Source organism: Mus caroli, unplaced genomic scaffold (genome assembly GCF_978045245.1).
Source record: "Mus caroli unplaced genomic scaffold, Mus_caroli_1 scaffold_4, whole genome shotgun sequence".
NCBI lineage: Eukaryota > Metazoa > Chordata > Mammalia > Rodentia > Muridae > Mus > Mus caroli.
Window position 1 is genome coordinate 103049987 of NW_028227259.1, and position 23033 is coordinate 103073019.

General features: G+C 44.4%; 1 protein-coding gene across 2 annotated transcripts in view; it reads left to right on the forward strand.

The window, feature by feature from the left end:
• Positions 1 to 259: 259 nt before the first annotated feature.
• The window catches only part of Bmp3 (bone morphogenetic protein 3), a 29578-nt gene continuing 6804 nt past the window's right edge, over positions 260 to 23033 (forward strand). The window contains exons 1-2 of one of the 2 annotated variants that reach the window (XM_021163917.3): positions 260 to 1174; positions 17726 to 18700. In XM_021163917.3, the coding sequence (XP_021019576.1) occupies positions 865 to 1174; positions 17726 to 18700 (1285 nt within the window). In that variant the 5' untranslated portion in view covers positions 260 to 864. The remainder of the gene's footprint in view (positions 1175 to 17725; positions 18701 to 23033) is intronic. The other variant, XM_021163918.3, reaches the window with a different exon arrangement.

The following is a 23033-nucleotide window of genomic DNA, read 5'->3' on the forward strand; positions in this document are numbered from 1 at the left end:
AACAAAGGGAACAAAAACCAAAAAATAAAATAAGAACAAATAAGGGGAAAGAAACTGCTATTTGCCTCTGCCTTTTTGCTAGGAGGAATGTAGCTACTTGTGCTCAGATTTTTTAAAAAGTCCCTCCTACTCTTCCTCCATCCTCCAGCGCCACCTGCCCCTCCCCGTGCGCCCTCCCTAGTCTCTCCCTACCCTTCTGGTTCTGGCTCCCTGGTTACTTTGCTCCAGGCTTCTCTCTTCTGGAGGTAGTCTTGCCCCAGCTGCCTTGGGAAGGCGAGCCAGAGGCTAGAGGGAGAACTCGCTGCAGGCGGACCGGACAGATCAGATCAGGACAAGAAGGAACAGAACCAGTCTCTCTGTCTCTGTCTCTCTGTTCGTCGCTGTCTCTGTGTCTCTGTCTCCCTGTCTCCCTCTTTCTCTGTCTGTCTGTCTCTCTTCACACAACACACACACACACACACACGCACACACACCACGTCCTCTGAGAACTCAGCTGGCTGCGACAGCGCACACCCCGCCCCGGCGCGCGTCCCAGGCTGGTGGAGCGCAGATCCAGATCCCCATAGCGGCCGCCCGGCCGGGTGTTCCCAGTCTCAGGTGGCACGGAAGGGAGATCCCGCGCTTGACAACTCGGCTGCGCTCGCCCAGACCTTCCGCCCTCCGGCTGGCCGGCGAGAGGAGCTGAGCGGGCGCGGCTGCCACTCAGAGCCCACCTGTCGACCCTCGCGGCCCCGGTCCAGCATTGCCCGGCGCCCAGTGTCCGTTCCGCAGCTGGAGCGCCACCCAGGCTCTGCCACCATCCCTTTCGTCTCCGAGGTGTCCCAGGCGACCCGAAGTAGCGTGGTGCGACAGCAGGACTTCGCTATGGCCGGGGCGCGCGGGCTGCTGTGTTTGTGGCTAGGTTACTTCTGCCTGAACCTGGCACAGGGACAGAGACCAAACTTGCACCTCGTGGGACTCCGTGAGACTGAGCCAAGCGACCGCACGACAGGTGGTAGCCCGAGCCCGGACCTGCGGCCGCACGACAAGGTGTCGGAGCATATGCTGTGGCTCTATGACAGGTACAGCGGCAGCAGTAGAGTCCAGGCTACCGGGACACCGGGCTCGCAGCTCCCGGGTCCTCAGCCCCTGCGCGGTGGTAACACGGTCCGCAGCTTCAGAGCCGCAGCCACAGGTGAGTGGGAGGGAGAGGGAGCCCATCCCACCCCGGGGTGCAGAGGACAGCCCCTCCCGCCGTGCCACTCCACTGTCTCCTGGCAGTACACTGTAGGGCCCTTTCTCATATGCTGCCATCCGGTCCCCTCTGCCCTCTCGGAATTTTCCAGGGGCGTTCCGGATAAGCCCAGTTTGAGCCCAGCTGAGATGGGAAAGCAGAAGAAAAGCTGGGACAGTGGCAGGGCTCAGTTAGAGGTGCAGCAGGAAAGAGGCCAAGGGAGAACACCCAGGGTCCAGAAGCCCTCTTCCAGGCACCCCTACGGAGATCTTATGCTGATGATTTAATTGCTCGGCAGAAATTCCCTCCGACGGGCTTTGGCAGCGTTTAGATTGAAGTGAATGCCATTTTATGCCAACCCTGGGCCCAGAGAGAGAAAAGCATACTCAACAGGCACTTCTCCAGACACAGAACTCACTCTTAACTCCTGCGACCTTTGGGTTGCTATATCTGACACGTTCTTCTTGATAGTCCCCTAGTGGCAAACACACAAACAAAACCAGGTGTGTGAGTGTTTAGATTATTTCTAACCCATCTGGCAAATAAGTCTTGCGAGATCCAAGCTGGGAAGAGTTAGCTTGGGAAGAGACCTCCTCTGGTGGAGAGTAAACACCTCTTAGTATCAGCGATGAAAATCTCATCTTCCCAGCTTTTTTTTTTTTTTTCAACACAGATCCTTGAGGCTGAAATTCATGTCTTAAAGCCACTCCACCCCTAACCCTGCCAGCTCCTGTGCTGAAGCGAACAGTTTATAATAACAGCGTGAGGGCAAATTTTCTGGCCACTCACTGTTGATCTGCTTTAAGGATGCACTGGGGTTTGTGTACATTACGTTCAGGATTAAAGGAAAGGTGACTGAAAAGGCTGCCTTCCAGATTTGGGTTGAAGAACAGTCAGGAATGTTCAAGGGTGGAGGCTGGGTCTCCAGTGCTCTCTCCATTCTGTCCAAAACACTAGATGAATTTTCTCCTGACCTCACTCATGAGGGCTGGGAGCGGGGAGGGGGGGATATCCACCAAGGAAAGCCACTGTGAATTCACTCTGGAGCTAACGGGCACGACGCCATTTACAATAAATGTGAGTTATGCTTTTAATGCAGAGAAGAAGTCTTTAGCTAGAAGCTGAGCTAAGCCAAATTTCACTTGCTTCGTAGACCCACGGGCAGGATCTGGAAAGAGCTGTCCTCTACTTAGGACCTAGAAACCTATTCTGCCTGCTGCTGAGCATTCTAGCCACTTGAAGAGACCTCTCTAATAGCCCTGACACCAGTGACCCATCTGTTTACATTAGTGCATTGCTGAGGGCAGAGCTGAGCCAAAGAGCACCGTGGGACTAACAAGGTCTGGAAGGAAGCTGGTGGGTGGGCAAAGCAGGTGGCAGTAAGGAAGATATTTAAATCATCCTGGCTTCGATATTTCTATTTGCTTATGTTCCCAGAGAGTAGTTGGGGTATCCAAGTGACAAGCCATTTTTGCATTAACAGATTTTATTTTTAGCACGTGTAACAACATTTGAAGGTAAATTTGGATTTTTTTTTTTTTTGTCTCTTCCACACATATTGTTTAGCTACTGATTTTAGACTAAGTCCTGGTTAACAACTATTTGCCATCTGGGCTCTTGCTCTTTCTACTCATTATAATTCCAGCATCCATTGTCAGCCTCACTGTGTCTTATACCATCAGATGATAAACTCTTTAGCAGAGGCCAGACACTCCCTTGAAATGATGGCTTGCCCCTGTGAACATATATACAAGGCTATGCTCCCTGACAAGAAAAGTAATTTCTTAGCATCCTACAAACTGTCTTAATAACTTATTCATCAAATGTAGACACTAGTGTGTGTGTGTGTGTGTGTATGTGTGTGTGTGTGTTGTTTTGTGGAAGCTGAAGTGTCATGTTACCTCCCTAGAGACTCCTGGAGAAGTGGCTCAGGTTGGACTCTTTCCAAGAGTGTTTAGTTGCTCACACAGTGAAAGGATTTTGTTATAAGACCTGTCTGGCTATAAGGTGGCAGGACTCCAGAAGGGGCTAAAGCTTTTGTACTTCTTTCTCCCTTCATCAGCACCACTATCCAGACACGCCCTTCGTTGGGTGACCCGAGTTGATGTAGGCAAAAGACACTATCTGTGTTAATAACTTAGATCAACCTTCCCAGTTCAACGCGCTGAAGTTCCACAACATATGCGCTCCTCTATACCAAAGATGTTACAGGTTTTGTGGGTAGTCAGGTGCTTGTGCTCCATGTACAGAGTGCCCAATGATCTGCCAGGCTCTCTGAGTGATACACAGCCTTAGAGAGCCATTTGCTCCCTGGAGCTCACCTGACTAAAATCATTCATTGTTTTGGACCTAGAGTATCTGAAATGTAGCTGCTGTGGTCTCCCTCTGACTACTGTGATGGTGGGTGGCACTGATCCTAAACACACTTTCTGCTAAACTCTGCTCTCCTCTCTCAGCTCTGGGAGGTCAATGTGCCAAAACCATGAGCCTGGGAGTTGTGGGGGGCGTGTCTTATAAGCTTTTCCTCTGATATGTAAGAGTTTACATAAAGGTGAGCTTTATCTTTCCCTTTGCAAAAAGTGATTCACAAAATTAGGGATGACAAAGAAGGCCACGTTGATAGAAAGCCATCAGCCGGAGACAGAAGGGCACGGAATTAGCTTTTATTTTAATCTTGGTTTAAGTTTGTCCTTAGCTACTATGGGCTGACATAATATTTTTCTTGAGGTTTTCTCCTGTCTTGATCCTTTACAGTACCTAATTTATGCTTCTTGTTTCCATAGACACTTGTTCTTACTTGTCTTACTCATAAGGTCTCTAGGAAAAGCAACGAGAGCTTGATTTTCTTATTTTAAAGCTATCTCTACTTATGACACTCAACTATGAAAAGATTATGCCCCAGTGGATAAATACCATCTTTAAGAAAAATATATTTGCCTTCACAAATAAGAGAAGGAAATATTGAAGTAACACAGACTCACACTTGAATATTTTACCTCAGTGGAAAATGACAGGGGACCCTTACCTACTGTGAACCAAAACATTTCAATATAAAGAACTGTGATTTTAACATATTTCTAAAAAGCAATGCTAACAATAAGGCTGTAGGAAAGTTGATATGTGACCCAGGCCTGAAAAATCACTACTTGACTAGAAGCCCAAGCCCTGAAGAATCTGTGTATCAATGGGAAAGTGCAAGTTGTTGTTGTTGCTGCTGCTGCTGCTGTTGTTGTTGTTGTTTCCATGGCAATAGGATGCAATAACTTTATTGGAATATAGTTATCAAGGTTCTGGGCACCTAGAAACAAAGCTTGAAGCTATAGAGTCCTTGGCTTGTATGATGTTTTTATTTAGAGGACAATAGTACATCTGGAAGAGAGGAGCTGGGGTACACAGCTGCTTTGAATTACACACTACTTTGAATACATGATAGCCTCTAATGAAGTCTTACTGTAATAAGCAGGACAGCTTTACAATCCCTGACATTTAAAAATCCATAATACCATGAATTCTCGATTATTCACGCTGGGTGGAAAGGAAAAAGAGAATGAATTATATTTAAAAAAAAAATTCAAATGTAGCTTTGTAGTGAAGTTACGCACACTCAAAGACCGCAGGAGACCAACAGAGGTCAGTATGAAAAACTCCTAAGCCAGTAACTCATTCAAGCAGATGGTTTACTCAATTTTATGGACTAAAATCTATGTGTAGTAAGGAACTGAAAGGAAGACATACCTTACCTGAGCTGTGGAAGTTCATAACTGCTTGTTCGGTTGTTTCAAATATTTTTAACTAGAAATATGAAGGCCAAATTTACTTTTAAGTACTTTTGCATTATAAACTTTTGTCTTAGGAAGGAATATTGAAGAGAACAGGTTCTTTCATGGAAGGAGAAATGGGCGTTATAATATATCTGCTGAACAAAATTTCAGCATACAGAGCTAATTTCAAAACCCTTTCTTCCTAGTGGCCTAATCTTATTGCATAAAAGAAAACTTCACAGAAAGGGGTCTCTGGAAGGTATTTATAAAATTGAGGTGCCAAGGTCAAATGAGATGAAAAGAATGAACAGTGTGGGACCTATCTGTCCCTTTAAGGGCTGTTCTCCCCTTAAAAGAGCATTTTTTTTTCTTTTTTTCCCCAAAAGAACCTTCTAAGAATTATGGCCCTAGGATATCTAGTTGGAAAAACACTGGGTTAAAAGCATCCTAATTTACCATAAAAGTAGATCTGCAAAATTCAGTGAGTGTCACGCTGTGCACAGGCTGGGCTCTCCCCTCACAGGGCTAGGGGGGTGGGGTTACGAGACTGCATCATCACTTCTTAGATGTGGGTCCATTTGGCACCGCCCTATCTTCTTTTCTCCAGGTTATAAACTTCTTTAACTGCAGAGTCTCTGACTTTGCATTTCGTCTCCTCCTCCTCCTCCTCCGGATTAGTTTTCTTTCGTTGTTTTCTCCCCTGTGGTTGATTTTTGTTTGTTTTATAGACAGCATAATGGCTTGAAAGGAAAAAGTTATCTTATTTGTGGAGCAATACAGTAGTGGGGGTAAGTACCACTTCACCAGTCTTTGGGTCCACATTCAGAAACATTCACTCAAGACCTCTCTCAAGTCTTTTATTTCTCTCCAGTGTATGCCGTATTTAACAGAAATGCTATCACATCCATCGTCTATGCTATAACCATATTTCTGTGACACACTATGGGACAGAACTTTTATTCCCAAACTTTGATGATTTTCCCTTTAGTTGGATTTGCAAATCCTGGTAGTTAGTGTCTTCATCATTTTACTGTGGTAGCAGTATCAGAAAGTTTGATTTCTTATGGTTATGTTAGGGAATATGTCATTAAACAGAATTTGGGGGTGGGAGAGGATGAGAAGGCAGAAGGCATGTGTTGTATGTGTGAGAGAATGCTATGGCATATCTAGGTACCCTTGCAAGCCAGATGAGGGTGTCAAATCCCTTGGAGCTGGAGTGTTGAGAAGATGAACCTCTGCCCTCCAAAGGTTGGCTGGTCAGGTGTCTTTCCTTTTAATAAACCCATTAGTCACAAACTCTACAGGTGAGAAGGACAGACATACAGTTTCCATAACCTTCCTCCACCAGGGAGAACATCACTTTCCAAAGAGAAGCTCACCATAGTACAAGGATTGCCTTTGTCCACTTCAGTGTCACTAAAAGAGCTGAATGGGACACAAGATAGAGTAGTAACCCACATTTCCGTGAGAATTATCTGAATCCCGAACACTCTGGCGTCACTCCAGAGCAGTGTCCCTCGAGGCTCAGAAGCTCCCACACTCCAGGCAAAAGCACAGACCCAAGCTCTAGCCCCATAACTTGCTTCAGAAGGTCCTGTGGGCGACAGAAACCTCTTGATGAGGTGCTTGCTGCTGAGCCGTGCCCCACAGCAGAACACTAACCAGCCTCAAGAAATCGATTAGAAAGTATCTTTGCAACCCTGTTTTGCTCAGCAGCCAAGGGTAAGACAGAACTAGCCACTTGCTGAAAAAACGGGTTTGGAATAGCATGGGTTGTACTGTAAGGTGAGCTCTCTGTGTCCACAACCTTCCACAATGCCCTGTGCTCACCAATATGTACTTACTCCCGACGTTTGCGGTGCGTTCGTGCTTCGTGGGAAACCAGGATGAAGACGCTTCTGAAACATCTGAAGACTATCCCAGGATTCTAAGCTCATCCTGTATCTTTACATCGACTTTGTCAATGGTGTTGCCCTCTGTTTTCCTGAGAGACAGACCCTGGCTCGGTTTGCCAGCTCCACAGATGAGAAGTGAAGACTAGCAGTGTTAGAGAGACTAGCAGCATAAGTGTTAGAGAGACTAGCAGCATAGCCAAGAACGGGGTTCAAACCCAGCTCTTCGGCTTAGCCGACAGAAAAAGAAAAGCTTCCTCTGGGAGAAAAGTCCTTTAGCTCAACTCAGCAGCTACACTCAGGCCAGTCCTCACGTGAACTCACCACGGGACAGAAGGCAAATGGGTGATAGCATATCACACTCTAGCTGCCTAAAACAAGAGAGCTGTAGAACAACAAATCTTCACACACACACACACACACACACAAACATACACACACACACACATATAAACATATATACACACACATATACATACACATACACACATAAAGATATACACACATATGAACTTATAAACATACACACACATATATATACACACATATAAACATACATACACACACACACACACACACACACACACATATATATATATATATATATATATATATATATATATATATAGAGAGAGAGAGAGAGAGAGAGAGAGCATTTGACAGTCCCTTACTTAGTAAAATAAAAGAGAATTAGCTGAAGTTAGTAATACAGGGTGATAATTTTGCCCAAGCACTTTAAGTGTTAGTGTTTCCAGTCTAGCCAAGGCTACTGTTGCCCTGAGAAGAAGAACATGAAGTAGCCTGAAGGAGGAGTCAACAAACACTTTAGGGTCATTTCATCCACAAGGCTATTTTAGATAGATGAAAAAGAAATCTCTGCCTTGAACAATAGCCACTTTGTCCCTTAGGGAGGCTTTGACAGCCAAGTTGCTTGCCTCTCTCTCACACCTGCAAAGGGTTTTCAACCTAGTGGGTGTGTTAAAGTGCGAGAGAATGGAGCCAGGATTTACTTACCAAGTCAGCCTTTCCAAGGCAGAGTTTCTATCTCATTTTGCTGTTTTGGGGAACCTGCCATAGTTTTCTGTGGGGGTTCCCACAGACTGGGGAACCTGCCACAGTTTGCCCTCTGGCTTGAACTTAAATGCACAGTATCTAAGTTGCAAGATCAGAAAAGAGAGTAGCAAAACTACCAGCCAGGAAGCCCAGCTTTAAAAATAAATTAGCCTTAAAATAATTTCCAGTAGGGCATGTTATCACTAACATAGAAAATGAGAATATTCTACTTCATAAAATAGCTGCTCTAAATAATTCTTCCTTTTAAAAAAATGAACAGGAAGGGAAAGTAGAGGGTCCTCAGACTAAGAATGGCTTTTACCAGCTTTGGGGGATTGGAACTTACTTGACAAACTCTTCACTTTGGTGTTAAGTAGAGAACACTTGAACTTGGTCAGTTTAACAGTTGTCTATCTGACAAATTGAACAAATGATCCTCAGTGCATAGTGATACAGAGTGTAAAACTAAGCAATGCGTGTTCAAGGAGTCGCAGGACCTGTCTGCTCCCCTCCCTGGGGAGTTCACAGTCTCGGAATGCCCTTGGGTGGAGGCTCTGTGCACGTAAATAATTAGTGAACAGTTTTCCATTCTAGGAACACATGCATTATCTCATCTTCGGTTGATGTTTTGATTCTCTGGACACAGAGCATGGCTGTTTGAGGATGCCACAAAACTTAAGCATTTGACTGAGTCTTCCAAACAACATAGAATGTCATGCCTCATGTTCGCTTCAGAGCCCCTGTCAGGAAAAGGAAGGTAGCCTGGAGAAGTGAGGCCTAAGTTAACAGCAGAGGACAGTCAGCCAGTGACTTCTGTGCACTGTCCCCACCTGCACCCCCACCCCAGGCACTGGACCTTTCCAGCAATTCAGCGTCCCTTGGAGAAAGAAACAGAGAGTGGGTGTGGAGACCTGTGCTTGGTTACATATTTTCAGTATGACTGAAAGGCCTTTTCCCTCCTTCCTGGGGATTTAACTAGTCATCAAGCTTTCATTTAGCCTATTTGCTTTAAAATCAGACTTTGCACAGAAAGCTTTCCATTGTATCTGCTCATTCCCTTTGAAGCCTTTCTCTGGCGGTCACTAGGGACAGGAACTTCCTCTGCCTAGCTCCTGAGATACTGTCTCAGCTACTCACAGAGGGTGACTGAACAAAAGGGGGGCAAAATGGTCCTGAGACCCCCTAAATTAAAGCCTAATTACAAGCTCCCTTGAATTAGAGTCCACTCCCTAAGCTCAATTTTGGTTTTGCTTTTCAGATAGAAACAGAAAGGCATCTTCCATCTTTATTTAATGATCAGACCCCTTAGAAAGTTCACTGCAAGCTGGGCGTGGTGGCTCACACCTTTAATCCCAGCACTCAGGAGGCAGAGGCAGGTAATTTCTGAGTTTGAGGCCAGCCTGGTCTAGAAAGTGAGTTCCAGGACAGCCAGGGCTACACAGAGAAACCCTGTCTCGAACCCACTCCCCCCACCAAAAAAGAAAGATCACTGCATGGAACAGGCCATCCCAGCTCCCCTTTCCAACAGTTGCTAAGGAGCCAGCTGGCTTCTGTGCTCTTTCATTTGTGACAAGTGAATAAAACTGGTATATTCCTTTTACACAGCAGAATAAAAAGCACTTAATGAATTCTGCTGACCGTCCAAGCCCTACCCGAAAGTTAGGAAGGCAGAGAGCAAACCATGGCCCTGTCGGTATGGAGCTCGCCTTGTCAGGAACGAATCATGAAGAGTGATCACAGAGACAGGGTCCTAGCCAAGGGAATGGATTGTTAAGATAAGCTTGTCTTTGCTTTCAAGGGAAAACAAAAAACAAAAAACATCTCAGCCCTAGGTGGAGGAGGTAGGTGGAGGAGCTTATCTGGCTTGCTCAAGACCCTCGGTTCAAGCTCGAGCACAGAAAGCCTCCTTCCAGTTCTCAGATATGATTTAAAGTCAGAACACAAGGTCGGAATTGGCAACACTGACCAAAATGCAGTGGCGAGGAAAATTGAACTTGTTCTGAGTTGCCACCAAATAGAATGAAAATGGCGCCACCTTTTGGTAGCTGAATTTTTGTTTAAAAAAACAAAACAAAACAAAAAAAACCACAGCCTCCTTCTCACTGTCTTCTCTGTAGAAAGAAACCTGTTGTGATTTTGCTGTTTCCCAAGAGTACTAAGACTAAGACGTTCTCTGGTTCCTGAACACCCTCTGCCACAGTGTGAGGACGCTCCAATAGCAGTAGACTTGCGATGCCTTCCTGAATGTCCCATAGACGCTTCGCAGTTAAGTCAGAGTCATGACTTATATGAGTTTGGAACCAGATTGCATGCGGCTATGACTCTCAGATACCAGTCTCACCTATGGCACTGGAAAGGCATGCCTTTCTGAAGCCTCTCACATAATCAAAAACAGTTCTTGGGGTTGGGGAGATGGCTTAGAGGTTAAAAATTGTATCCTGCTCTTGGATAGGATTGGAGTTTGCTTCTTAGCACATCCCTTCCCTCTAACCTGGTGCCTCACAACTCCTAGCTCCAGGGGGATCTGAAGCCCCTCTTAAAGGATGTAGTTATTGCTCCTCAGCAATGAAGCATCTCTCTACAGCACATGGTGACCATTGCAGAGCTACAACTAGACACAGTGAGGAGATCAATTGATCACGGAGATTCCCAACCCCAGCGGATACATCTGTTACATGGCTCCCACATCCATTTCTCATGCAACCTTGTGGAAAAGGAGGAAGAACATGTATAGAAGCCAGAAAGCCAGATCTTCTATTAGAAGTGGGCTGTACACACAAGGTCTAAATAACAACAGTGTCGATATATATGCTCACACCAAAGGGAGAGCATGTTACTGATGTCACAGGGTCCACCCCTAGACAAGAACTATAGGGAACTAACGACTGCTGAGAGAGGTGGGGAGAAACCTCTCCCAAGAATACGTTCCCTAGTCAATTATCCAACACAACATGGTCAGTCCTGAAAACACACGCATGCACACACACAAAGATGGACTCATGGACTCAGCGGGTTGTATTTATATATGTGTACGGTATGTGTGTGTGAGAGAGAGGGGGGCATGATCAAAGGAAAAGAGAAGAGTATCATTTTGAAAGGGGGGGTCGTAGTTATGGTTATCATTGCTGTGATGAAACATTATGACCAAAGCAACTTGGGGAGGGGAGGACTTATTTGGCTCTGTCATCAAGGAAGTCACGACAGGAACTCAAACAGAACAGGAACCTAAGGGCCTGAGCTGCTGCAGAAGCCATGGCAGGTGCTGTTCACTGACTTGCTCCCCATGGCTTGCTCAGCCTGCTTTCTTACAGAACCCAGGACCGCTAGCCTTGGAATGGCCCCACCCATATGAGCTGGGCTCTCTCCTATCACTAAATAAGAAAGTGCTGTACAGCGCTGCCTACAGCCCAATCTTATGGAGACATTTTTTTTTAATTAATATGTCTTCCTCTCAGATAAGTTTAGCCTATGTCGAGTTGACCTAAACCAGCAGGAGAGGACATGAGAAAGAGTTGAATGGAGGGGGCATTGAAGGGGTTGGAGAAAGGAAGTGTTGGGGGAGAGTGATACAGTTCTATTTTAATTGAACATATATTCTAATGGAGAGGTGCCTCCGTGGTTAAGAAAACTGACTTCTCTTCCAGGGGACCCGGGAATTACTTACAACTGTCCTTAAGTAGTTCCAGGGTATCTGAAGCCCTCTTGTGGACTCATAGGCAGCAGGCATACAACATGGTGCCTAGGCACACATGGAGACAAAATACCCATGCATGTAAAATAAAGTTAGATGAATGTTAACATTTGAAAAGGTATTTAGTTAAAAATTAAAAGAGAGCAAACAATCGTTGCGTAGCTGTCAGTCCATGTGTTCTTTCTCCTTGTCAGATATTCTTATTTATTCAATCTGAAGCTGGGGTGTGCGTCCCAATCCCTTCATCTCCAGGACTTTCTCAGTTACTTTTCTCCACCTCAGTAATTTAGACGAGGACCAGGATTAAGAATGATGCTGCGTGTGCATGTGCTGGGTGCAGTGTGCAGTTGGTACTTGCTGCTAGGCAACTGTAAGTGTATGAGCTAATTTTGTAAGCGAATGAGGTCCATCTTTTTTTTTTATTCATAGTACAATGTCGTTGACACTTAGAAAAGTGTTAAAGTCCATTTTAAATTTGTGATTGGAAATTTAAATCCATGTGTCTGCCTACTTAAGAACACAAGAGTGGTTATTACAATACTTTCCTCTCACTGATATTTAAACTTAGATACTCAAGCATATAAGGAAAATTGTACAGGAACCTCGGATAAATAGAAAAGCATGCAAAATTCCTAATTTTTTTTCATTTCACAAAAACAATTATTTGAAGTTTAGATGGGGTGGCCTAGGTCTACAGTCCTAGCACTTCAGAGGCTGAGACAGGAGGCCTTCTATGTGCGTCCAGTGCGAAACCAAGTTCAAGTCTAGTCTGAGATGTAGTTTGAGATCCTAGTGCAATAAAAGTATTTGGAAAGTTAAATTACTTTAAGATCTAAAAGGAGAAAAAGTCAGAAAGTACATGCTTAGTAATTGCCTTGAATTTCTCATAGGGAGAATTTATCTCTCTCTTTAAAAATTTTATGCTTCCAATTTCATAACGTCTATAATGAATTTTAGTAATTTTTACCCCAAGTTATTCTGTCTTGCCTCCCTTCTTTCTACCACTGAACCCCTTCTTCTTACCAGCTTTCAAGAGTTTCTTTCATGGCCATAGTTGGAGGATCTTTGCCAGTGTTTATATGACACTTAACTACTGCTATGTACTCATGGGTTCAACCCCATGAAACTCTTTAGTATATGCGTGTAATATGTTGCATTCTTGTCTGTATTGAGGCCTTTGACATCCAGGGAGTACCGCATACTTCCAGCATGTATCAGTTAGACACAACCTTCCCAGACATTGGTTAGCTGCTGTTTAATGAGCCTGTGTGCTGAGTCCTGTATGGAAACTCTTGTAATGAATCCTCACAATAGCTCTGTAGGTAGAACTCCTACTACGTTTGCTTTATAGGTGAAGAGTCCAGCACGTTGGGAGTTTAGGTATTAACTACAGTGCATCTGAGTCTTGATCATGAGGTCGAGACTTTGAGATAATGCACTGGGCTGAAATGAGGGCAATGGAAGAAGGCAATGCGAGAATTCCGAGAGTCAGTTGAGACTGAAGATTGGAGATGGGGGTGGCGGAAAGAAGCAGATGAGCTTACCAAGTGAGATTACGACACCCCATCCTTGAGCGCTCATCCATCCCAGGCTAGTGTGCCTGTGGGTAACCGCTCATTGCCACGTACAAAAAATAGGGTGTGTTCTCCTCCTTGCTTTTTAAATACCCCTCAGCTGTGTGGAGTTTGGGGAAATGTGTATGTTGTGGCGACTGGGCTGAATTACGGGCAGAGCCCCTGGACAGCCTAATGCCGTGGCTTTGTTACAGAGGTCTGTAAGATATTACCCCAGTGTCATGGATCATACGAATGTGTACAAATGGCAGTTTTCTCCTTTGCTTCACACAATGTTAGAAATGAACAAAATATGTTTCCCATTGCACTTCCCCCGCGCTTGGGGACCTGATGAACTCATTTTAAGTTTTCCACGTCTTTATAAAAATGTTTTGTTTTTGCTGAAACGTGTTTTTGATCAAGAACATAATTTCATGATTGCGTGTGTGTGTTTCTGAAATAAGTACGTATATGGAACAAGTGCATGGAGGCGGGCTCTCTGGGACAGACCCCGGGGGCGGGATTCTTCCAGTTCAGCCTCAGCTTAGCGGGAACTCACTAGGCGATCCTTTGAGAACTGGTTTCTACCCTTACTAACTAGCTTCCCTGCTCTTTCAGTTACATATTTCTCACTTATAAGAATGAGAAATGTGCCTTAATAACTTCACTCATTTTTTTCTTGAACTATTTACATTTAGAGTTTGAATTCAATGTGGAACTTCAGGCAACAGCACTATGTTGCTACATTTTTAAAGGCGTGGCTAATTTGTTCAGCCACAGTATACAAATTCTAAGATCACCCAGTCCATGTTTTGTAAAGTAGAGAGAAGGAGCCATAATTCCTATAATAATGACAGTGCAGGCTCAGATCACAATACTAATTTACTAATTTAAGAAACATTAGAACTTTCATGAATGATACACATATCCCATTAATTGTGATGACACCGGAGATGGACACTCTAGTCAAAGACTAGTTTGGTGGCTTCCAACAAATTAGATGTGGCTCCTCACACAAAAATTCTGATGGAAAAGTCATAGTGGTAAAGTAGGCAAGTGATTTAATACGACAATAACAGACATCTCAGATCATCTTCAGGGTACTGACGTGAGAGCTTTGGGTTTCCAGAGAGGGGGAAAAAAGGTGCAGCATGCAAATATATGCATAAGTAAGAAGTCCTGGACAAACTGTGGTCTGACTGTGTGCATTGTCTAAGTTCTAGTGACTCTGGGTGAATCCTTATCCTTTAAAAGGACATTATGTTTTCCCAAATGATTCCTCCTATAGGGGTCTAGGGACAGTTTCAGCATCCACCATGACAACGTGGTCGTTCTGTTTTAGGTGATAACCCCATCATAAGGTCAACAGGCCTGTAAGGTTTTCCTTTTGCTGGAAATCTATGTGACCACATGTCTGGGAGGTCAAAGCCCCTGTGGCAAAGGGGACAAGAAGGTGGCACTGGAGAGGCTGACAGTGAAATGCCTTCTTTGCTCTCTTCTCTCTGTGGTCATACTTGAGGGGGAAGTTGTGTACATTTGGGTCTTGTCAGGCTGCACCGCCAGCCAGATTTCAGGCAGTCAGTCATCCCCTCAGCCAGGAATGAGTCTGAGTCCCATTGGTCAGGAATCTGATCCAGAGTCAAGGAGAGATACAACATGGACACAAAGATGCCAGGCTTCCATGATGCTCTCGTGGTCTGGTGACCCTGTGGGGGGAGTCCATGCTCCTTATCTGAAAACAGTTTCTAAGTGTCTGTTGCAACAGTCTTTCCATTTTCATGAATGAGAACAATAGCTCGCCCAGAGTTGCAAGGCTAAGAAGGGACTGAGGCCATTATTAAATCCAGTTCAAATTCGAAACCCTGTGCTTGCACTAGGAGGATGAGTAGATGGGTCACTGAGGTATCTGTGATGAGGTACCATCTGATGAGCTCTTGGTATTCCCCAGAGCTCACCCATCCCCCGCTACCACACACAAAGTATACTAGTGTACTTTAGTTTCCATACATGTATGGTGCATCAACAAAGAGAAACCAAACTAGAAAAGCTGGTCATCCATCTTTGCTGTACACTTTTCTACCTTTCTTTTAAAAATTAATTTATTTCTTACACTCCATATTCCATTCCCTGCCTGCCCCCACTCCGACTGCTCCACATCCCACACCTCCTCCCTACCCCCACTCCACTTATCCTCTAAACTCCCTGGGGCCTCCAATCTCTTGAGGGTTAGGTGCATCATCTCTGAATGAACACAGGCCCAGAAGTCCTCTGCTGTTTGTGTGTTGGGGGCCTCATATTGCTGGTGTATGATGTGTGTTTGGTGGTCCAGTGTTTGAGAGATCTTGGGGGTCCAGATTAATTGAGACTGTTGGTCCTCCTACAGGATTGCCCTTCTCCTCAGCTTCTTTCAGCCTTCCCTAATTCAACAACAGGGGTCAGCTGCTTCTGTCCATTGGTTGGGTCCAAATATCTGCAGCTGACTCTTTCAGCTGCTTGTTGGGTCTTTCGGATGGCAGTCACGATAGGTCCCTTTTTGTGAGCTCTCCATATCCTCAGTAATAGAGTCAGGCCTTGGGACCTCCCCTTGAGCTGGAACCTACTTTGGGCCTGTCACTGGACCTTCTTTTCTTCGGGCTCCTCTCTGTTTCCATCCCTGTAATTCTTTCATACAGGAACAATTATGGGTCAGAAATGTGAGTGTGGGTTAGCAAAATTAACTCCTGTCACCTTAGAGAGTTTTCCTAATAGAATTCCTCACCCCCCCAAAAAAAAGCAAGAAAATGTGTTGAATCTGTTCTGTATTGGTTTCTTTTAAGAAGTTATTTCTGGGCTGGAGAGATGGCTCACCGGTTAAGAGCACTGGCTGTTCTTTCAGAGGCCCTGGGTTCAATTCCCAGCACCCACATGGCAGCTTACAACTGTCTTTAACTCTTGTTCTAGGGGACCTGACACCCTTACAAAGACATACATGGAGTCAAAATACCAATGTACATAAAATAAAAATAAAAAGTTATTTCTTTTGAGACTATGATATAATTTCATAATTCCTCCCTCGCCTTTCCTCCCTTCAGACACCAACATGGACCTCTCCTTGATCCTTCTCACTGAAGGGAAAGTTGCATAACATGAGATTAACTATTTTAAAGGGAATGGATGATAAAGCGGGAGTTAACGTCTTCCGGATAACACACCTTCATATCTACTCTAATAATTAGGAGTTCTAGGTTCCATCAGCCAGAAATCAAGCCTCAGAAAAATTAAAGACTTTCTTCCCTCATTCCCAGTTGCCGCTTATGCCCCAAGGGGCCCCTCTGCTCCTATCATTATGAATTTAACTATTTTGGATAGTGTGTACAAATGGAATTAAACAGTGAGAGGGCTTTGACATGTGGTTTCCTTGTCTTGCTTAACTTTTCAAGGCCCATCCATGTTTTTAGCACATATTATTGTCCCCTTTTCACAGTAGCAGTGTTCTGTTTCATAGATGCACCAAGAGTTGCTTATCTGCTCAGCAATCAAAAAGCCAGTTCTTGGGGTCAGCTGTCTGTAGATGTGGTCAAACCCTATAGTGACAGAGTGTCTTGGCTGTCAAAAGATATCACTCAGCTCTTAAGGAAGGCCAGGAGCCTTATATCTTCATATATACCAACAATGCTGCCATTTCTGAGCTGGAAAGCATGCTCTCTAGCTTAGAGAGGTCATAGGTATCCATGAGGACCATTTGGACTGGTCCTACCTTTGGCTACTGTGTATACACTTACTTGAGTGCTTGCCTGTCTCCAGTTCCTGAGGAATTATTTTATCATATGTTAATTTCCTGGTTAGGTTGTTTGTTTGTTTGTTTGTTTGTTTGTTTTTTGAGGAAATACCAAAGTGTTTTCAACAATAGCTGAATCCATTTATATCTTCTCTAATGTTTAGAAGGAGTTCCATTTTCTTTCCACAACCTTTCTGGTATTTGAGGCTTTTTTGTTGTTGTTTGTGATACATGCCACACCGCTATAGTATGTACCACATGACTGAGATTTTGATTTTTATCTCAATGATGATTTTCTGTATGTTCTCACATCCATACCAGTCACTTGTATGTATTTGATATATAGAAATAGATTGGAAATATATCTTTTCAGGTCCTCTGTGAATATCGGTATCTCTGTTGTTGAATTAAAACTGTTACTTATGTATTGTATTCTGGCTACTAAACGTTTAGAATCATAGGCAGCAAGTATTTTATGATAAACATTTTATCCCATTCTGTAGAGCATCCTGCCATTTTCTTGGTACCTACCTTGAATGTGCAGGCATTTTAATTTTGATAAAGTCCATACTTTTAAAGTTTTACTTGATGACATATTTTCCCTTTTGCCGAATGCATTTTGTGGCATACAAGAATCTGTCACCAAGTCTAAAGTCACAAAGATCCCTGCCCCATGTTTCCTTCTAAGAATTTCATGGCTTTAGCTGTTACATTGAGAGCAGTGATTTATTTTGAGTTGAATTTTGAATGCTGTATTAAAATAGTAGTTCCTGCTTACTTCCATTTCTCTCCTTTTCTTTCCTAGGAACTCTTCAAAGGAAGGGGTTGCACACCTTCAATCTGACTTCTCTAACCAAGTCGGAGAACATTTTGTCAGCCACACTGTATTTCTACATTGGAGAATTAGTGAACATCAGCTTGAGCTGTCCAGAACCCCAAGGATGCTCCCATCACACTCAGAGACAACACATCCAGATAGACCTCTCTGCATGGATCCTCAAATCCAACCAAAGCCAGCTCTTGGGTCATCTGTCTGTAGATGTGGTCAGACCTTATAGAGACAGCGTGTCTTGGCTGTCAAAAGACATCACTCAGCTCTTAAGGAAGGCCAAGCAAAATGAGGAGTTTCTCATTGGGTTTAACATTACCTCCAGAGCACACGAGCTACCCAAGAAGATGCTGTTTTTCCCGGAACCTTATATCTTGGTATACGCCAACGATGCTGCCATTTCTGAGCCAGAAAGCGTGGTATCTAGCTTACAGAGACACCGAGATTTCACAGCGGGAACTGTGCCCAGACTGGATAGCCACGTCAGAGAAGCCCTCTCGGTTGAGAGGAGGAAGAAGCGCTCTACTGGGATCTTGCTGCCCTTGCAGAACAATGAGCTACCTGGGGCAGAGTATCAGTACAAGGAGGAGGGACCGTGGGAGGAGAGAAAGCCTTATAAGAGCCTTCAGACTCAGCCCCCTGAGAAGAGCAGGAACAAAAAGAAACAGAGGAAAGGGTCCCATCAGAAGGGACAGACGCTGCAATTTGATGAGCAGACCCTGAAGAAGGCAAGGCGAAAGCAGTGGGTTGAACCTCGGAACTGTGCCAGGAGGTACCTTAAAGTGGACTTTGCTGATATCGGCTGGAGCGAATGGATTATCTCCCCCAAGTCATTTGATGCTTATTACTGCTCTGGAGCCTGCCAGTTCCCAATGCCAAAGGTAGCCGCTGCCGCCGCCCTTCACCTTGTGCTCCTTTCATTTTTGCACGGGGTAGAGGAGTATGCTAAGTGTATGTTTTCATTTAGAAACCTCTATTCAGACCTTTATTCCTAACATTCTAAAGTCTAACAAAATGGGCAATGTGGCTATGCTTGGGTTTCCTTTGATGATCTTTAATGTAATAGGAGGTATGAAGACTATGAAAAGCTTAAGTGCATAATATACATTTTTTTTTGTTTCCAAACATGACATATATCCAGCCTTGTGGTCACTTGTAAAGATACACCTGTCCACAGTGCGCAGGCCCTAGGTGGCAGAAGCTGGCCTCTGAGTGGTGTTCCAGGGATGGAGGGATATTGTAGAAGCAAGAGGAAGTGCTAACGGGTGTGATATTCTGATGTAGAGTAATTTTAGATAAGCAGTTTCTTGTGAGCTGAGCTGTCCCAGTACCAGTCAAGATCAGGGTCCAGCTAGGTGAACTGACCGGAAACCCTGCAGATGCTTAATTCATTTGCTTGACTGCTAAACACAAAACACAAAGGCAAAACAGGGTGCCCTCCCCCTGTCTGAAATTACCTCCGTTTATTTCAGAAGGACCAGGGACCGCATTTTATATCAGCATGTATTCAGAAGTGTTTCCAACTCCAATGACTCTCCTTCAAAGCAAGTCCAAAGGACAGCTCCCTAAAGAGCACACCCTACAGTAAGAGTTAGCTCTACCCTCCAACATCCAGTTAAGCATACTGCTTCACTTCCATCTCAACTTACAACAGCTTAAATCTCCACGGCACACCATACGGTGACCAAATGGACAGAATGTAGAAAAGGAAGAAAAGAGCATCTTTAGTAAACTATGAATCAGTTCTGCTTTTAAAAATAGAGAAAAAAGCCGGGTGTGGTGGCGCACGCCTTTAATCCCAGCACTCAGGAGGCATAGGCAGGTGAATTTCTGAGTTCGAGGCCAGCCTGGTCTACAAAGTGAGTTCCAGGACAGCCAGGGCTATACAGAGAAACCCTGTCTCGAAAAACCAAAAAAAAAAAAAAAAAAAAAAAAGAGAGAGAGAGAGAGAGAAAATGATCCTTCGCCTCTTAGACTGTCAGCTTCACTTCAGGGATCTTTATTATTGTATTGGTATGCTAAGGTCTATTCCTAGACTCACTGACTGGCATGCACATAGAAAGGGCTCTACACAAGGCTAAGTCAGCCTCTGGGCCAACAACCCATCTGAAACCCTATTTTCTTCATTAGTTGTTTCAGAAAGATGAGCTTTGTACATCCCTTACGAAGTTGTCTTTCCAGTGGGATTTTTGTAATTTCTTATTTTAAGAATCCAAACATGGGCAGCTAACGAAATGGGAAATGGCTCAGTGGTTAAGAGTGCTAGCTGCTCTTCCAGACATCCTGAATTCAATTTCTAGCAAGCACATGGTGTCTCACAACTGACTGTAATGGGATTTGATTCACTCTTCTGGTGTGCATGAAAATAAATCACACACACACACACACACCTATATCTATTCTTATCTCTATCTCTAATCTATCTACATCTATCTATCTACATCTATCTATCTATCTATAATTCTTTTAAAAAGAATCCAAACATAAAGTAAGGATTATGAATTCAGGGCTGTGTCACGTGCCCTTTCTTGTTGGAAGAATCATGAAAGACCTTCACTGCTCAGACAAAATGTGTTCAACTGGGGTGACACTTAGAATCTTGGGTGTAACCAAGATGGTGACTGTACAAAACAGAGATATGTCCTATTTTACAGTGTGGCTTGCTTTGTGACACTGAGATGCGGGGGTTGTAATCCAAAGCTGACTTTATGTCAGAGTACCTGATTTTAGGTAGGTCTTAGGACTTGTCCAAGTAACCTCCTTCCCTTAGCCCCATGAGATGAAGTTCTTCTGGGTAGCTTAAACAAAAAAAAGTCTTGTTCCTTCCTCACTCCAATCTCCAGGCTCCAGAGACCACACAGATGTAGATGCTCGGTCCTTTTGCTTCTGGATGTTTCCACCTCTCTCTAGTCTTTCCCGACTTGTGGCCATCGGCTTCATTGTACCTCCTTTTGCTGTTTATGAGCCCACTCTCTTTATAAGAACTTGACTGTGGTTCCTAGTGATGAGAAGAAATCATCCCTAGAAGTTTCCAGGGGATAAGTTAAGAACCACAGAGATGAATTTAGGGAAAAACAGACGATAGAGCATTCACAGAATTAACTAATAATGCTTGGTCCTAAGTGGAAGTCAAACAGCTTGGGATCCTGTTAATACGTAGAATCTGACGCTGTGCGTGTGAAGTGGAGGCTGCAGTGGACTCTGTGCATCTAACAGTGCCCAAGGTTAACCTGCTGGTTCACAAACCTGCTGTTTGGAATAGCAAAGTAATTAGTTCCTTTTGGCTTGGATGTTGGTTCCACAGGACTAAACAACAATGGCCCCTTAGATTAAGTCCATAAAACTTTCTGCATGTTAATTTTTTCTTCAACACTGGAAAGACATGAAACAGTAGAGCAGCCTACATGGAATGGGTACTCTGTAACTGTCTGTTGTTGATCTAACGAGTGGCCACTGAGGAGACCAAGTGGCATAGTAGAGTTAACTAAGCTGGTGTCTAAGGAAGCTCTGCGCAGGGAAGGCAAGAGTGGCAGGAGGCAAGGAAAGTCACCAGGCAAGAAAGGTTTTGTAAAATTTCAGCCCCTTTACAAACATCACAAAACTGAAAAGAGAATTCCCCCTCCTCTGGGTTCAACAGCCCATGAGCTCTTCCAGGGACCTTCTTCCTGGGGTGAGAATGGAATCGAAAGAGAACCTGTTGTAGTAGCGGGACTCATCACATTAATTGACACTTGGAAAAGCAACAGGTAGCAAGGATACAGGTGGAGGTCTTTTCTCTGAGGTTGAGATTTCCCCTCCCCAAGTTGAGAGCGGAAGTTTGGTGTCGCCTTGTGTGGAACTGCTTAACATTTAACATTTGACGTGTGTTAGGGGTTCCCTTTAAGCTCCCATGACTTTGTATCTTTTGGTCAGTACAGTAACAAAGGAGGATGGGGAAAAAACTGATGTAAAGGGAATGGGGTGGTTAATATGTACCGTTAGCAAGTGCCTGCGGTGGCATCCAGAGTGGGATATTTAACTAAAAATATAGTCTGAGCAGCAGAGGGAAATGAAGGCCTCTGGTCAGATCAGCAGAGCACACGTGGGCTGGCTGAAGTGCCAAAGAACTCTCAGAATTTAGATATACATTTTGCCTCGGAGGAAAGTTCTCCCAGGCCAGATTCCTCTGTTTAGGGGCCTCCTGGTTTTTTGGCCTCCTGGGCGAAATCCCGGCCTATATGGCGGGGTTCTTTGTCTGCAAAAGTCGACAACCTGCTCTATAATTCAGAACATCTGTGTTCTGCCTTCCCCAAATTCCAGGCTTTGCCCTCTCGCTGATTTCAATTAGATAGTCTCTGGGCCATCACACCCATGTGGGCTGGACTGGAATCGTGTAGAGAGAACCTCATGGCCCAGGTCAGGAATGAAGCTCTCAGCCGATGACACACTCTCCCCTTCTAATGTCCTGTGATCAGATTTAGCCAGAGGAAAGCATCCACAGCTTGGCAGGTGCAAGCCTGGCCCCTGTAGATTTCACTCACAGACACAACACTTTGGATTTTTCCCCCTAATTTCCAGCTCTTACAGCCAGTCTGTTCTCCCCAAGAAGGACTCTCGGAAGGATGCCATATGATGGAAAAAAAATACCCAGATAGGCAGAGCCAAGTTCTGTGCCTCTGCCTCCCTCACCACCTTAGCAGCAATGGAAAACAGAAATTTCAAATGAAAATGATTGATCCATGGTTCCTGACAGAGATCCAAGGAAACAAGAAGGGTTAGAGGAATAAAGTTAGTTCTGCGAGGAAATGTGCAAAAGCTAGGAACAGCAAAGATGTAGAATTGAGCAACACATCATTGAAGTACTTTGAAGCAAGCACTCCCTATAAAGAGTTTCAAATTTAATGAATGCAAAATGATAGGCTCTTAAAGGGTCTTCCAGTTGTCATCTTGGTCAGGAAGATGAACACCACAAACACAAAATTTGACCAACCTCAGCCGAGTCTCACCTGAATGGTGGAGGAGGTGCACCCTGTCATTTAAAAGCGTGGCAGGTGTGGAGAGGAGCTCAGATTTGCACTTGGGACTGGCTGGTATCAGCTCTAAGCTTAGACGAGAGAGAGCCATGAGAAACATGATCCTAGCTGGAAAACAATAATTCTTACTGGCAGCATGCTTCGCACCAGCAAATGACAGCATGGATTACTTCTGCATGATGTGACTATCTCTGGTAAGGGTAGCTCCGTCAGAGGATTCCATAGCAAGAAAATAGGGGATACTCCCTAGTCATCTGAGAGGTCCCTGATAC